Source organism: Podarcis tiliguerta (assembly GCF_965153285.1).
Source record: "Podarcis tiliguerta genome assembly, chromosome: 4".
Lineage (NCBI taxonomy): Eukaryota > Metazoa > Chordata > Lepidosauria > Squamata > Lacertidae > Podarcis > Podarcis tiliguerta.
In genome coordinates this window covers 30336215-30351853 of record NC_139537.1, presented here as the reverse complement: position 1 = coordinate 30351853, position 15639 = coordinate 30336215, and the positions used below count along the sequence as shown (strand labels likewise).

General features: G+C 40.6%; 1 protein-coding gene across 1 annotated transcript in view; it reads right to left on the bottom strand.

Annotated features, from left to right (window-relative positions):
* LSAMP (limbic system associated membrane protein) overlaps positions 1–15639 on the bottom strand; it is a gene marked incomplete at its 5' end in the record, with an annotated part of 434032 nt that overhangs the window by 200703 nt on the left and 217690 nt on the right. The window contains one exon of the mRNA XM_083439051.1: positions 4743–4975. Within this exon, the coding sequence (XP_083295177.1) occupies positions 4743–4975 (233 nt within the window). The remainder of the gene's footprint in view (positions 1–4742; positions 4976–15639) is intronic.

The window sequence follows — 15639 nt, the reverse complement described above, 5'->3', positions numbered from 1 at the left end:
ATACGGACCTTTGTTGGCAAGGTGATGTCTCTGCTTTTTAAGACTTATTAGGAAGTGATAATATGCTGCAACATTTTGTTGCTGGTCCTTTTTGCCTAGTTAGAATCATACAGAAAGAAATAATGTCCTCAGTTAAGTTAATGCGCTGTACCAAGCAGCAACAGAAGCCACTCTGGCATATGACAGCATTGAAAGGTATGGAAAACCCAATGGTAAGTCAAAGGTCATCTTGGTACAGTTAAGACTAAACAGCACAACTTCACCAGGCTAATGGATGAGTGGCACATTTAGATGAAGAACTGGGGGTGAATATAATGTGAAGCCAGGAAACAAAATAAAAGTCAGTCAGTCAGCCATTTCATTTGCAGATTTCAGATCTGATCATTTCTCCATTGGTGCCATATGTTAAGTAAGGCATGTTAAATTATTGAGTGTTGGCTATTGTTAATGAAAAAGGTACACTCTGATTCCGTCATGATTTGGAGGTAAATGTAGAGGGAAAACATTGTAAGAGGTTTTGCCTGTAGAAATAACAGGAGATTCAGAGTAATAATGTAGCATCAACAATAATGAAAATTGCTTTGGGCATCCAGATTGTACAAGCAATTTTTTTAGTAGAATGATACTGCTTGTTAGGAATACATCACTTTAGAGCTAGATAGACATAAGAGATGTTAAGTAAAATATACATTCCTTCTAGATAGAAACATTAGAAGAGATCAATGTGAGTACAAGAGATTTAAAGATCAATGTAACAATCAATTACAGAATGATTGCTCACCAAATCTACAGAGGAGGAGGGGAAGGGAGAAGCAATGAGTTTCAATTACATGAAATTAACTTTTAGTTAAACATTGAGAAAAATACAATGCAGCTCAGTAAGAAAATAATGTTCTGAGAAGAACTGTAGAGTTCCGTACTTTCAAGAGAATTCAAATGCCATGGATGGGCTATAGATGGCCAAGGCAGAGCCAAAACTGATCAAAGATGGGCAATGGACAAAAGCTGTAGTATTGATTGGGAACCAGCAGATATGCAGAGAAACAAGGAGGCCAAAAGAAAGAAAGCCAGATTAACAAAGACAAAGGCTATGTAGACATAGCCTTTGAAATGTGCAAAGGCTATTTTTTCCAGTGTGCTTTTATACGTAGTCATTTACAATTGCACATACCTTCACACCATCTAAAGGGGCATCTGCTATCCATGTGGTCTGTACACATAGGTTTTCAAATTAGTGTGCAACCATGTTATCTATTCTCCTCAATTCCTGTTCCTATTAATTATTATTATTATTATTATTATTATTATTATTATTATTATTATTTCTTCTTAAGAAGAAGAAGAAGAAGATACAGAGGGGCTGGAAACTGGTGGGGTGATATTTATCAGTATACATAGGTGGCTAAGCAGCTGCTTCCTGTTTCTCCTATTTCATTCATAGACAAGTTAAACATTGGGGGTGGGAGGTGGCACAGCCCTGCAACATCAGCACGTCTACCTCAAAAGGAGTTGACCTGAGAAGGTGCTCACTGTGGCGCATGTAGGCAGCAAGCGCATGAGAAGTACATTCTTTGGCACAAAATGGAATATAACGGTTCCAGCAGAATGCACTTTATATCAACAAATAGAATGGGACATATCCAATATAAAAGTCTAATATTTTTGTCTTATTGTTATTGCACCAATTGGTTACATTTAATGTTCCAATAAGAATCTCATCCTGGTTTTTTAAAATTCATAGCAGTGTGGTGTGTGTGTGTGTGTGTGTGTGTGTACCTCCATAGAACAGTACTGATCATCCCCAGGTGTGTGTGTGTGTGTGTGGGTGTGTGTATGTATGTGTGTGTGTGTATATATATATATATATTTCACATAGAGAAGCAAAGGTGTGATGCAAGTGATCATAGACATAGCAATAACAGCTGTGATTTTGGTGGCTGTAAAAATGTGTTTTCATAATCAATATAGGGACTAAGACATTTGCTTTCGATCTTGTATGTGCTTTGCCTAGTTTTTACATGACTTTGTTAATGCCAGTACCTACTTGAGAAAAAAGTCAATAATTTATTTTTATTTTTCATTACTAAATTTATGTCCTGACCTGTCTCTCAATGAAATGGTCCTATGTATGTCATATATGCACATATGTATCTTGCGTGGCTTGTAGGTTGACAAAATATACTTTTAAACAGAATCATGAGAAAGAGCATATAAAAATTTGTAATCTTTAAGCATCCTGTTGGATTTGCAGAGAGTCAAGGGCATAAGGTCTCCAAATGGAGATGGCTGGCTAACGCTTCATGCAGGGAAGGAAAAAAAAATCGTATTTTCCGCTGATGGTAATTTTATCTCTGCAATTAGTAGAGCAACCTTCACAAAAGGCATTATTCACATGTGTTCAAAGGGAACTTTGATTGTGAAAAGCTTCTGTAGGCCAGAGCTTCAGCAGCTGAGGTGCGACTGAAAGCCTGCTGAAAAGCGCTCGTTTTCAGTCTCTCGTTTCAAATTCATCTCCCTTTTATGGCACTTCAGTCCCAGCATATCTTGTGCTGCCAATTATTGTTTCCTTTTAATAAAGTTGTGAATAAATCTGGCAAAAGCAGAGAACTGGGAGCTCTAGGCAGTCAAGAAGAATGCGGGAAGCTTTGAGCACAGAACACCAGTTTGACTAAGGCCTAATTCTTATGTTATCCCATAATAACATCAGAAGAACCGACTGGATCAGGCCAGTACCTCATCTAGTACAGCAACTGGATCTCACAGTGGCCAGCCACTGTGGTTATCAGCCATGTTAGCTGCAACTATCACACGTTTGCTTGGTTTTGTGGAAGGGCAACTGTGAATTAGCAGTCAAGCTTTCCCAGAAGTGCAAACAGAAACAAAATCGTTCAGTTGATAGCATTTATCAAGTCATAAGCCTATCTGCATTCATGATGTGAATTAAAGAATTAAAATTGCCTACTGCCTAATCCTTTTGGCTAGAGAAGCCAGCAGTTTGAATCTGGAAACATCCCCATGGGTAGAACATGAGACTCTTAACCTTAACATTGGGTAAAATATCCCTGCATTGCATGTAGCTCGACTTCCAACTCTACAATTCTATGACCTGCTACATGTCCCTCAATAGACTTCATTTAAAAAATTGGGCAGGGCAAGGGCTGAAGACTGCAGGTACTGTGGTGCCCTTGGAACCCTTGTTTAATCAGACATTAAGAATGACTAAAGACTGGTCAGTGTTCGAAACCTCTATTGTTCTAGGCACATGTTGCAACAGGGAATTTCATTAGTGAAAGCAGTTTCTGAGTTCTGGGTGTTGTGCTATGCCTAAGATTTCAGGTTAAAACTGCAGATTGGAAGGAAAGGAAGAACTTTTTCTGCCTCCCCACTTCCAGCTACTCGCTGAAGACTGGAGAAGAGACCCTCTTAAGAATATTAGGGTATGGGCAGGGGAAGGACTAGACCATGTGAAAAATGAACATAATATTTTAGCTGCAGTTCATTCATTTTCGGCTTTGTATTCTTGTTATAAAAAGCATGCCTAGACATTCCATTGTTATGCCTATAACCTAGGTTTAAGGTGCCATTTAGCTCCTAGCTTTAATTTCTCAGTTTCTAACACTGAGACTGGTATACACTTTACACCTGGCAATCTAAAATCAAAATAAATGAATGGTTGTATTTGTTTAATGTGACTAATTCAAACTGCCTGGCTTCAGTCAAATATTACCAATAAGATCACAAGTAAAGTATAATAGCAGTAAGCATCTACTACCATTAATTCTCAGAAGATAGTCAGATAAACATGGGACTTAGCTAGATTGGTAAAAAAAACCCTGTTTTATATGCATTGTACCGTATTGGCCCAAATATAAGCCGCACCCGACTATAAGCTGCATCTTTAAAATTCGGGGGGGGGGGGGGGAGGAAAAAAAAGATAATACTCGAATATAAGTCTCTCCCTTAAAATTCTGCAGGCACTCACACCCATTCCATTTTACTGTATGTCTGTTTCAGCAGCGATAGCATAAAAGCCATTTTTGTAAGGTCGCAAATTTAAGCCACACTTTAAATTTTCACGGTCAGAACTGGGGGGAAAAGTGAGGCTTATATTCAGGCCAATACGGTATATGCGATATAACACTGTGACGCCAGATGGCACTGTGGAGTCCCATCTTTCCCTTCCGGATTTCCCTGTATGAGTTTACAACGCACTTAACTGAATCGCTTCTTTGATGTGTCTAGATCCAGCCATGAGCACCAAAGCAATCCTGGGTATTATGGTTAGTAACTAGAGTTCTCTCCTCAAAAAATTCTGTCCCACCACCAGGTGTGGATCTACTATGAAATGAATGAATCTTAAGATTCAGGGCCCCTCATCCTGGAGGGGCCCCGAAAATGACTTTAGTCCACAATGCTTTTAAAAACTGCTTTAAAAAGTGTATCAAGCATGTATATAATATTTCCCTAATCTCCCCTAATTTTCACCCCCCTCATTAACTCAAAAACTATGGTGCAAATGAATTTTTAATTCACACCAGTGACTTCGGCATGTGAAATAATCCAGTACAGCAATTTTCATCAAAATCCGAGTTGCTGGTTTTTTTAAATGTGATCTGTCATGGAAAACCCTATTTGAAGAAGATAACAGTGGTTACCCAGACCTCATTGTGGGTTACAAAGGAGCCCCCATATCATTTCAAGCTCCAGGGCCCCCAAAATGTAAGTCTGCCATGATTTCTTACCTTGAACGATCAAATAAACCTGTGAAGTCTTGGGATGATGCAGTGTTTGCACTGAGCATGTGTATGATCCCTCATCATAGACATCCACTTTCTGAATTCGGAGGCTGTATTCCAGAAGAGAAAGTTGTTGGAGCTCTACTCGGGGGTCCAGAGACCACTTGTCTTGTCCAGCAAAAATGATGCCGGAACGATTTAACCAGGCCACCTTGGAGCTTTTGTCTTCTATAAAACACCTGCATGGGATGAAAAAGAGAGATATTGGTATAAAAGAAGTCTTCTGCATATAGAGCCTGTAATACTCTCCATACATCCAAACAGTCCCTGAGGCACAAACACATCCACACAAAAATCCACTACAATTGTTACTATAGTATATTTTAATTAACCAAGTTCTTTTTTTTTTAAAAAAAAAACATGCTTGTATTGGGCTACACTACACATCTGTCCGGGACACGGGTGGCGCTGTAGGTTAAACCACTGAGCCTAGGACTTGCTGATCAGAAGGTCGGCAGTTCGAATCCCCATGACGGGGTGAGCTCCCATTGCTCGGTCCCTGCTCCTGCCAACCTAGCAGTTTGAAAGCACGTCAAAGTGCAAGTAGATAAATAGGTACCACTCTGGCGGGAAGGTAAACGGCGTTTCCATGTGCTGCTCTGGTTCGCCAAAAGCTGCCTAGTCATGCTGGCCACATGACCCGGAAAGTGTACGCCGGCTCCCTCGGCCAATAAAGTGAGATGAGCGCCGCAACCCCAGAGTCGGTCACGACTGGACCTAATGGTCAGGGGTCCCTTTACCTTACACATCTGTCCAGGTCTGTAAAATTTCCTTTTCCAGGATATAAAACCTGACTGGAAACAACTTGTCAGCGAGAGGCATCCACACAAGTGATGTGATATGAACCCATATTTTTTTTAAACTTTCAGTTCCACTTGCTGTCCATATACTATGTCCCACAACATCTGGAGGGCTACAGGTTTCTCATCCCTGGTTCAAGCAATCTGAATTCATGACATGCCATCTTCTGCTTTCCTCTACAGAGGAACCTCTGTATGGTTCAAAAGTTTACAGTACACTACCCTTTTTAAAACTACCTATTTTGTGCAATGGCAAGGACAGTCCCAGAAATGTGTGAATAACTATTTCCCTCCTTATTCTTTCCCTCCCTGCTTTTTAAAGAGAGTTCAAGAACTCTTCTTAAGTTTTCTGCACTGTTTATCTCCAGGCTACAAGCTTCTCTCTGACATTGCCAATAGTGAGAACATAAAGTGAAAGTCTTTTTAGTCCTCCCCCCCATATGTACCTAGATGCTGGATGCAGAGCAGACTCAAAATATCCGCAGCCCCCTGCCAGCTTAAGGAGCGAGAGGTCAGGGCTATGAACTGTACTTTCTGTTTGTTATAGGAATGCAGCTGTTACATTATGCATTTATTTTCCAGTTCTGGCTCCCGCTAGCTGCTTTTGGCATTAGAGTTGTGTGCTATCTACCCCCTTTCTTGCCCATTGCTATACTAGACATTTTAATCTTTCCTGGAAACCTGATGCTGCCTGCCCCCTAGCCAACAGAAGATCTCCATACGGTGTATTCGCTGCCTAAACGGTACGAGAATTCTGATCTGTTTTTAGCAACCTTCCATTGTGCTTGCCTAAATGTCCTTAGAAAAACCAGGTGATACAGAGGTGAGAGGAAGGAGGGTGAAGATGTAGGGCAGACAGAAACACAGTACGGTTTGCCACCTGGCATGCCCCTAGTTGCAGCTGTCGATAACAGTGGGGTATCTGCTAGCAGGAGGGGGGACTGACAGCCCTTGCAGGCTACATTAGTCATTCAGTTCTTTTATGTAAAAGAATAACAAAGCTCTCAAAAAGTCAGGCCCAGCTGCATCTAGAGGATGAAGTTGACCCAGGAGGCTATACATAGAATCTCACAGCCCTTTTCCTCCAGAGCAATTAATCTGGAATAACTGCTGCTATGGAGCTCCATCAAATTTGCGCTGAATGCACTACCTAATATCAATTATTCCCAGGCAAGATTATGATTTTGCTAACATTGCCGTTTGCTTTCACAGGTGAGGGAAAATGAGAGGCAACGCTAAAAAGAAGCGGATGGGAAACAATGGTGTGTTTTGGTTTACAGAAGCACTTCAAACTGCCTAACACATTTCCACCATGGCTTTGAAGGAGGAGCATGCTGAGTACTCAAAACTCATAAATGCAATTTGGAGTGCAATGGTAAAATATACAGCTCTTTTGAACCTTCATTTAGTCCTGACTGCAATGTACAGAACACATGCTCTTTGCAGAAGTGACAAGGTTTGCAATCAATATTAATTAGATGCCAGGTGAGGCTGAGGAGTGTGTTGTGTTGGTGTGGAAACTCTCCATGCAGTTTGAAGAAAGCATGTGAATAACAGTTCTACATATTATATAGAGCAGTGGCCTAGTGCAATGGTGTGTGAACTTTTATGCACCTGGTTCAGACTTGGCCCAACTAGAAAATAATAATAATTTAGGTGTGATTTGGATCAGGTCTGAATTAAGTTTTCACTAGCAGCATCTAGATTTGATGGTTCTCCAAGAAAAGGAGTGCTGGCATTCACTTGGTGACCACGGGACAGTCATTGCTCCTCAATATGACCTATCTCACAGGGTTATTGATTTAGAAAACAAACAAACCAGGAAGTGGAATAAGATTATATCCCTGGGATATAAACAGTGCTTTTATCTAGGGGTATGCAGGGGTACACATACCCCTGAACATTTTGTGAATCTAAGTTTGGCCTCATTGAGGGGCAGCATTTCAATATGAGTAGGGAAATGAGAGTACCCCTAAACATTTTTTTGAAAGAAAAAAAGCACTGGATATAAATATAATAAATGAATAAATATGGCTGCTGCTGCAGATCTCAGACTTAAAAGTTCTGAATGTTCTCACAGGCATGCAGAGGAGTATCTGTTGCCACAAGGAACTGTAGGCATGCATGCATGCGTTTTTCTCAACATTTATACCCTGCCCTTTTTTATGGTAAATGAGACTCAATGCAGCTTGTTCCTGATGTTTCCTAGGTCAATGGATACCTCTACTGGCTTGGAGGAAAACCCTTCAGTTTGCCTCTGTATCTCACTTGATGCATATTTTTCCTTTGCTACTTTGTCTCTGGGGAGTCTAAGCCGAGTCCTTAACCCTTTTTCTGATCAAGGGTCATAGCTCAATGGTAGAGCATCTGTTCTGCGTGTAGGAGGTCCCAGGTACAATCCCTTGTATCTCCAGATAGGGCTAACATTTGCTGTCTGAAACCCCAGAGAGCTGTGGCCAGCCAGCTCAACCAATGGGCAGCCTCCTACCTTCCTATGATAGCTGCTACTCTGCCTTTTAAAAGGCAGCTCATTCAACCAAATATACATAAATGCTAGGCATATAATATTTATTTTTATTAATTGTGATTATTTTGCTCTCTGGCTTGATTTAAGTTTCATAGGCTAGTTTGAAAACTTGCTCTCAATATTTTTAAGGATGAACAGAATAGGAAGAGACATTTCACTTGCTCTGTATTTCTTGTTCTGTAACTAAATAAAAGCCTCCAGTCTCCAGGGCTGTTGTTCTCTCACCTTTTGTCGGCTCTATTCACACAAGTGTATTTTGAGAGCAGAAGAATGAAGATTGGAACCTAAAGATAAGAAAACTATTTGGCAGTAGGGTTTCAAATGGTTTCTTGGGGGAAAAGTCAGACATTTACAGAGTTCTTCAAACCGAATGTAGGTCTGATCCATATACTGAGAATGCAGATCACTGCTTTGCTAAAACATTCACAGCCTCCTTCCCCGGTTGTCCCCACTGGCAAACAAGTCTCTATTTGCTCTCTTCAGCATTGCTGGATGCAAATCTGCTCTCTAATCATGAAAAGGTGTGAAAATATCACGGGAAGAGACACCTGCACAACAATCTGGCAAGAGATAGTGACTTGCCCAAGTTCAACCAGTAAGCTCCAGTATGTTTAACCCAAGTTTATATCCAATATAACACACTAACTCTCCATGCTACTGACCAAAGGCAGAAACATGACCATCTGTCCTCAGTAAAAAAAAAAAAAAACAACATCCAGAGAATCTGCATGGAAAACCAGTCTCAGTCCATGCACAGAGCTTATTCAGCCCTCACTTGTGCATACAAGTTGTGGTAGAGGAGGACATCACTGAGTTTCTCCAAAGCTTTTATTAATTCCTTGGCAGCTTGTGCAATAAGATAGTTTTTTTTCTTTAAACTGGGGTGGATGAAATCAACAGCCAGATGTGAAAATTCCAAGTATATACATTATTTTGCGTAACACTTTGCCCTGTGATCACACCTTAATAAAGATTTGCATCAAGTTACTCAAACAGAGGGTAATAAGTGTTAATTCAATACTAACAGAATATTAACTGGCAAGTTAGTTGATGTCCAGACAGCCACTGCATAACACCCATCTGATTTTAAGCAACTGTAATGTTTATTAAGGATCAATGAACATAACAATAATTGCATCTGAACATTTCCTAGTATACATTTTACACAGCTGTAATTGGCAGCATAACTTAAGGTTATTGGAGAAGATATCCAGCCTTGGTATGAATGCTTTTACATAAATCTGTATCAATATATCTACTTTTTCTGAACAAAATGTGTTTTATGGGTGACTTAATGTCGACAGACACTCAGACCCAAAATATATTTCAGTTCTTTAATGGAACAGTCCACATGTATTGATGACAGTCACATTAGTGCCAAAAGCCAGCATGTCTTTTGGTGCTAAGTATGACTCATATTCAGTACATGATAGCAAAGTCGTAAAGGCCAGCTCACGTAAGACAGCACTACACCACTTTAGGAGGTACAATTATCAAATACGTTCATGATTTAGGTAAAATTTCAAGATGCAGTAGAATCTGATTCTCACACTTAATGTTTCATAGAATCATAGAATGAATTTTAGTTGGAAGGGACTTTGAGGACCATCTAATCCAACCACCTGCAATGCAGGAATATTCAGCTGTCCCATACAGGGATTGAACCTGCAACCTTGACATTATCAGCACTACTCTATAACCAACTGAGCTATGACCCTGCATTTCATAAATAGATACAGATGGAGGGTATACCTTAGTGATTTAAATACACACAGGGAGACACAACTGAAATCTTAGCATAAAGAAAGCACGAAGGAGGAAAGGATTTAAAAATAGTTTGGAAAGAGTGCAGTGCATTTTTCTCCTGCAAATGTTAAGTTGCCTCTTTCTGAAAGCACCGCAACCTGCTAAAGCCTCCAAACAAAGCCTGCCTTCCCTTAAGGATCACACCACCACAAGTGCTGACGAGCCAGCTGTAATCTTGCCATTTCACATGAATTTGCAGGATTCAGCTAACAACTTCCCTTGCCACCCATCCTAGCCCCCTGCCACCTCCAGAGCCAGCAGCAAAATGGCAGAAAGGGAAATAAAACGGGATCAAATGCTGCTTGTTCAATGCAAAGCAATGCCGACTCCTGGCAGCCAGAGTAAACAAGCCAGGCAAAGTCTCTAAAGTGTTGTAAAGTGTTATCCTGGAAAGCAAATGCTGTTGTTAGACACAATACAGAAAGGGGCAGGGGAGGAACGACATCACAGCAAAGCAAACAAAGATGGTTTCTTTTCATCAGAACGTAAGAAGAGCACTGCTGGATCAGGCCAAGGACCCAGCATCCTGCTTTCACAGTGGCAAATCTGAAGCCATCCAGCAGGACCTGGGCACACTATTTCCCCATTTCGTTTCACTTTTGATTTATGTGCTACCTTTCTATATTGCTATACACACAAGACGGTTTACAAGCTGTAGAAAAAAAAATCATACAACAAAGATCCCACAACCTACAACAATCCGATCCAATGCAAATAAGCAGGTTTTTTAAAAAAAGAAAAAGGAAAAAAATGTGCCGGTAGTCACCAGGAAGCTGTTACTGTAAGTGCCACCCTTTGGACATTTGAAAAAAAATATGTCCTGGTACTGCCTACCTTTAAGTACTCCCAGAAAAAGAGCACTGTAAATAAGTCATAATTAAAAAAACAACTTTAAAATAAACAACTTATATAAAATAAAGTAACAGTCCACAATCCATTTAGTATATAATATTACACAATAAAATTAACTCTCAAAATACCAGCAGATAAAAATAAAACAGAAAAATCACTATCAACAATTACAACAAAACATTGCTAGACAACGATCAGCACAAATAAGCAGCCACGTCGCAATGCCTAAAATACCACATTACATTAAAAAGCATGTAAAAAAAAAATTGAATTGAGCAACAAAGTGCTGGCCAGGGCTGATCAGAGTTGTAGTCGAAGACATCTGGAGGGACACCAGATTGACAAAAGCTGACCTAGGTATCATCCAGTGGCCTCTCACCACCCCCAAGCCAAAATTCTTCCCCAGTTGTGTTCCTTCAGCCATCAGCAGTCAGAGGCTTGCTGCCTCCAACAGCAAAGGTAGACCATTGTCATAATAGCTGGTAGCCATTGATAGCTGTGCCCTCCATCAAGTCGTCTAATCCTCTTTTAAAGGCATCAAAGTCCCATACGTCTTATGGGAGAGAATTCCTTAATTTAACTATCAGAAGTACTTTATTTTGCTAGTCTTAAATCTTTCAACATTCAGTTCCCCTGGGTGACTGAGAGTTCTATTGTTGTGTAGTTCTCCCTAAGAGAAGGATGACAGTAAAATTTATTTCTGGCCCTATTAACCAAACAGATGCCCCAGTGGAAGCCTCTAAACTATGGGAGGGAGGGCTGAGAAAATTTCCTCTACAGGAGGCACGGGAGGAAAGTGGTTGTCCAAGTGCTTCGTAGACAGAAACACACACTCTCGAAAACAGAACATCCCATTCCAACATGGCTCATGAGGCTGCCATCAAAATCCTAGCCTGCCATTGTTATTTCTCTCTGCAAAGAAAACCCCGTTTCTAGAATTGCATTAGTACATAGCAGAGGAATAAAGTGGATTGTTAGATTTCTGCACTGATGTATAGATGTTTGTTTGAATCTTGTAGAGCCAAAAAACATTTCATGGATACACAATGGGTGGATCTGTTACACCCACCAACTACCACCAATGACAGACATTCAACTTCCCTGGAGGTTCCTGAACTCTTTGGCTCCTTAAGCCAAACAAATAGCTGCACAAGGGTGGCCAAATACTACTGAGACCAAGAACAACAAACTGTTTGCCAGGCTGTGTTCATACTTAACCTTTCATTAGAAGCAAGCATGGTGCAAAAAAATGTGTGGAAGGATTCTAAAAACAAATACAACTTCAAAGCTTCAAAAGACAAATAAAACATTATACCAATGCCAGAGGACTTGGAGCATGAAATAAAGGGATGCATTTGGGGAAACAATGGCAAAGAAAAACCACAGCAAAAATGCAATCCTATTTTATTTATGAAGAACATTCCTCTCTCTATTCAAGACAGTGATTATCAAGATCAGGGGTAGGGAACATATGGCCCTCTGGCTGTTGTTGGACTACAACTCCCATCAGCCCCAGCCAGCATGACCAGTGGTGAGGGGGATGCGGGATGTAATACAGGAACATCTACAGGGCCACAGGTTCCCCACCTCAATCAAAATGAAAAATTGATACAAAACAGCAATAGACATCCATGTCCATTGATACTATTTCTGTAAAAGGGATTCCTTTGAATACAGTGGTACCTCGGGTTAAGTACTTAATTCATTCCGGAGGTCCGTTCTTAACCTGAAACTGTTCTTAACCTGAGGTACCACTTTAGCTAATGGGGCCTCCCGCTGCCACCGTGCTACCACCGCACGATTTCTGTTCTCATCCTGAAACAAAGTTCTTAACCCAGGGTACTATTTCTGGGTTAGCGGAGTCTGTAACCTGAAGCGTCTGTAACCCGAGGTACCACTGTACTGGTATGGGGATGGCAGGGGAGGACATAGCAGATGAGGCAACAGTGTTTACCATCCACTGCAGGTCTATTTCATGTCAAAGTTCTAGATTCTCATATCCAGACCTGCACCTGCTTGGCTTCAGCAATGTTGCTGCATTACGCGTCTTCTATTATCACATACAGTGGTACTTCAGGTTACATACGCTTCAGGTTACAGACTCCACTAACTCAGAAATAGTACCTCGGGTTAAGAACTTTGCTTCAGGATGAGAACAGAAATTTGCTCATCGGCGACAGTGGTGACGGGAGGTCCTATTAGCTACAGTGGTACCTCAGGTTAAGAACAGTTTCAGGTTAAGAATGGACCTCCAGAACAAATTAAGTTCTTAACCCGAGGTACCACTGTATTGCCTAAGAGCTCAAGGCTCCTCCAAACAAGACACCTGGATTAAGCTATGAATGTCTAAAATCTGGAGACAATTTATGGATTGAAGTTACTTAAAGTTATCCATCTGATTTTTACTGGATTGATTCCATGAGGGATTGAAGGGGTATGCCCACCCCTAATAAAATGGGTACATTATGTTTGAAAATTCCATTAATATATTTTTTTCCAAAATATAGACATGTTTTCATAGAATTATAGCACTGCAGAGTTGGGAAGGACCCTAGGAGTCATCTAGTTCAAGCCCTTGCAATGCAGGGATTTCAGCTAAAGCATCCATGACAGATGGCCGTCCAGCCTCTGCTTAAAAGCCTCCAGTGAAGGAGAGTCCCCAAACCTTCCAAGGGAGTTGCTTCCACTGTTGAACAGCTGTTACTGTCAGAAGTAAGCCCTGATGTTTAGTCAGAATCTCATTTCTTGTAACTTGAAGCCATTTATCTCAAAACAACCCAAAAAAACTGTACAGAAGGAAAAATAGACACTCTGCATTTTTTTTGCTTTCACTTGCACAAAAAACGAATGTCACATGTGAGATAGTTTCTATTGTGGCCCAGTAAAGAGAATATTGAAATTGAACATAGGAATTCTGTGTTCAAAATTCTTGAGTAGCCATCAGCTCATATGAGCAGGTTTGAGGAAAATGCTTTCCCCTACATACAATTCCCCAACCTTGAAACCAGATTCATAGTAATAATTATGTCACCTTGGGTACCTCATATGTAAGAATGTATACTATAAATATTAACAACCAACAAACTTTGTTCCATTTTGCTCATTGAGAATTTGCAAAGGTGAATGAGGTCATGACTTCAGAATTCAGGGCTGCACTCCTATGCCCTTTACCTGAGAGTAAGTCCCTTTGAACATAGTGGGCTTTACATTGAAGTAGACATGCAAGGACGTGGGTGGCGCTATGGTCTAAACCACTGAGCCTAGGGCTTGCCGATTGGAAGGTTGGCGGTTTGAATCCCTGTGACGGGGTGAGTTTCTGTTGCTCGGTCCCAGCTCCTGCCAACCTAGCAGTTTGAAAGCACATCAAAGTGCAAGTAGATAAATAGGTACCACTCTGGCGGGAAGGTAAATGGCGTTTCTATACGCTGCTCTGGTTTCACCAGAAGCGGTTTAGTCATGCTGGCCACATGACCCAGAAAAACTGTCGGCTCCCTTGGCCAGTAAAGCGAGATGAGTGCCGCAACCCCAGAGTCTTTCGTGACTGGATTTAACTGTCAGGGGTCCTTTACCTTTAGACATGCATAGAACAATATTTAGTATTTTATGAAACATAAATTCTGGAAAATATTTTTAAACATTGAAATAGATCAATTATGAAAAGTTTTTTTAAAAAAACAACAACAACTCAGTTCTTTGAATGCTTGTTTCGAAGGACATTTATTTGGGGGGGGGGAGAGAAGGAGAAGTTTGGCTGGAACTCCTTAATGCTTGCTAATTATGAAGCCTGCCTAGGCTATATGAAAGATTCTGTGTTATATCAGAGAACTACAGCACCTGATACCCTTAAACCCATTTAAAATGCAAAATGACAATCAGACATATGGAGCAAAACAGTAATAGATCACAGTGAAAGAAGGGGTGGGGAGAAGCGATATCAAGGCACCCAATGCAGCTACTGAAGAATTAGTTAAAGTCATAGCTTAGCAATGTAAATTCCAACCCTGAAAGGAATGGAGAATAAGGGGAGGAAAATGAGGGCAAGACAGAGACGCTGTACAGGTGAAAAAGAGAAAGAAGAAGCAAGAATGTGTGTGAGAGAGAACTTCAAAGCTTCCTGCCTTGCTTCTCCCACACCCAAATACCATTCTACAAACACAGGAATGATCAATGAAGAAAGACATCAGCAAAGCAAGGCACAGAATAAAAAAATAATTCATTAGAGATGATAAAAACTGATCCATAACATTAATAGGTTTGCTTCTCATGCAGTCAATGTTATTATAGCGATTTCATCTTCATATGCAACACATTTCCCACTTTTAACTAATCTCTGTGTAATAATAAGCACATACAGTATATTGCTTATACTCTGAAACACCCTTGCATATTTTCCTATATGTTATGTGGGCCTATTCAGGGTGCACGACAGATAGCAACATAACAAGTACGGAAGTATCCAGCATTGAGATGCAGTGATGAAGAAAGCTGCATCCACTGCCCTGTTATTTCTCATGCAGCTGTCACAGGCACAGGATCAAAAAAGTCTTGGTGCAAGTGTGTGTGTGTGTGTGTGTGTGTGTGTGTACATGTGTGTACACACAGAGATATCCTGGATGCAAAGATCAAGATTTGGGGCAAGTACTCTTTGGTGAGAGAACCTCAGCAGATTTAAAACCACAAAATATGCAGGAAAGGTAAACATGGGCATATAGGTTGTTAGACCTTTAAAATTTGCCCTTGTGAGATCCAAAATTTCCCTCTTCCCCCAGCATAGAAGACCATGCATTTGGTAAGTTAAAAATTGGTTTACTTACAAATTCTTCAAAGGTCAGATTCATATGCTTTTCCATACAGCATT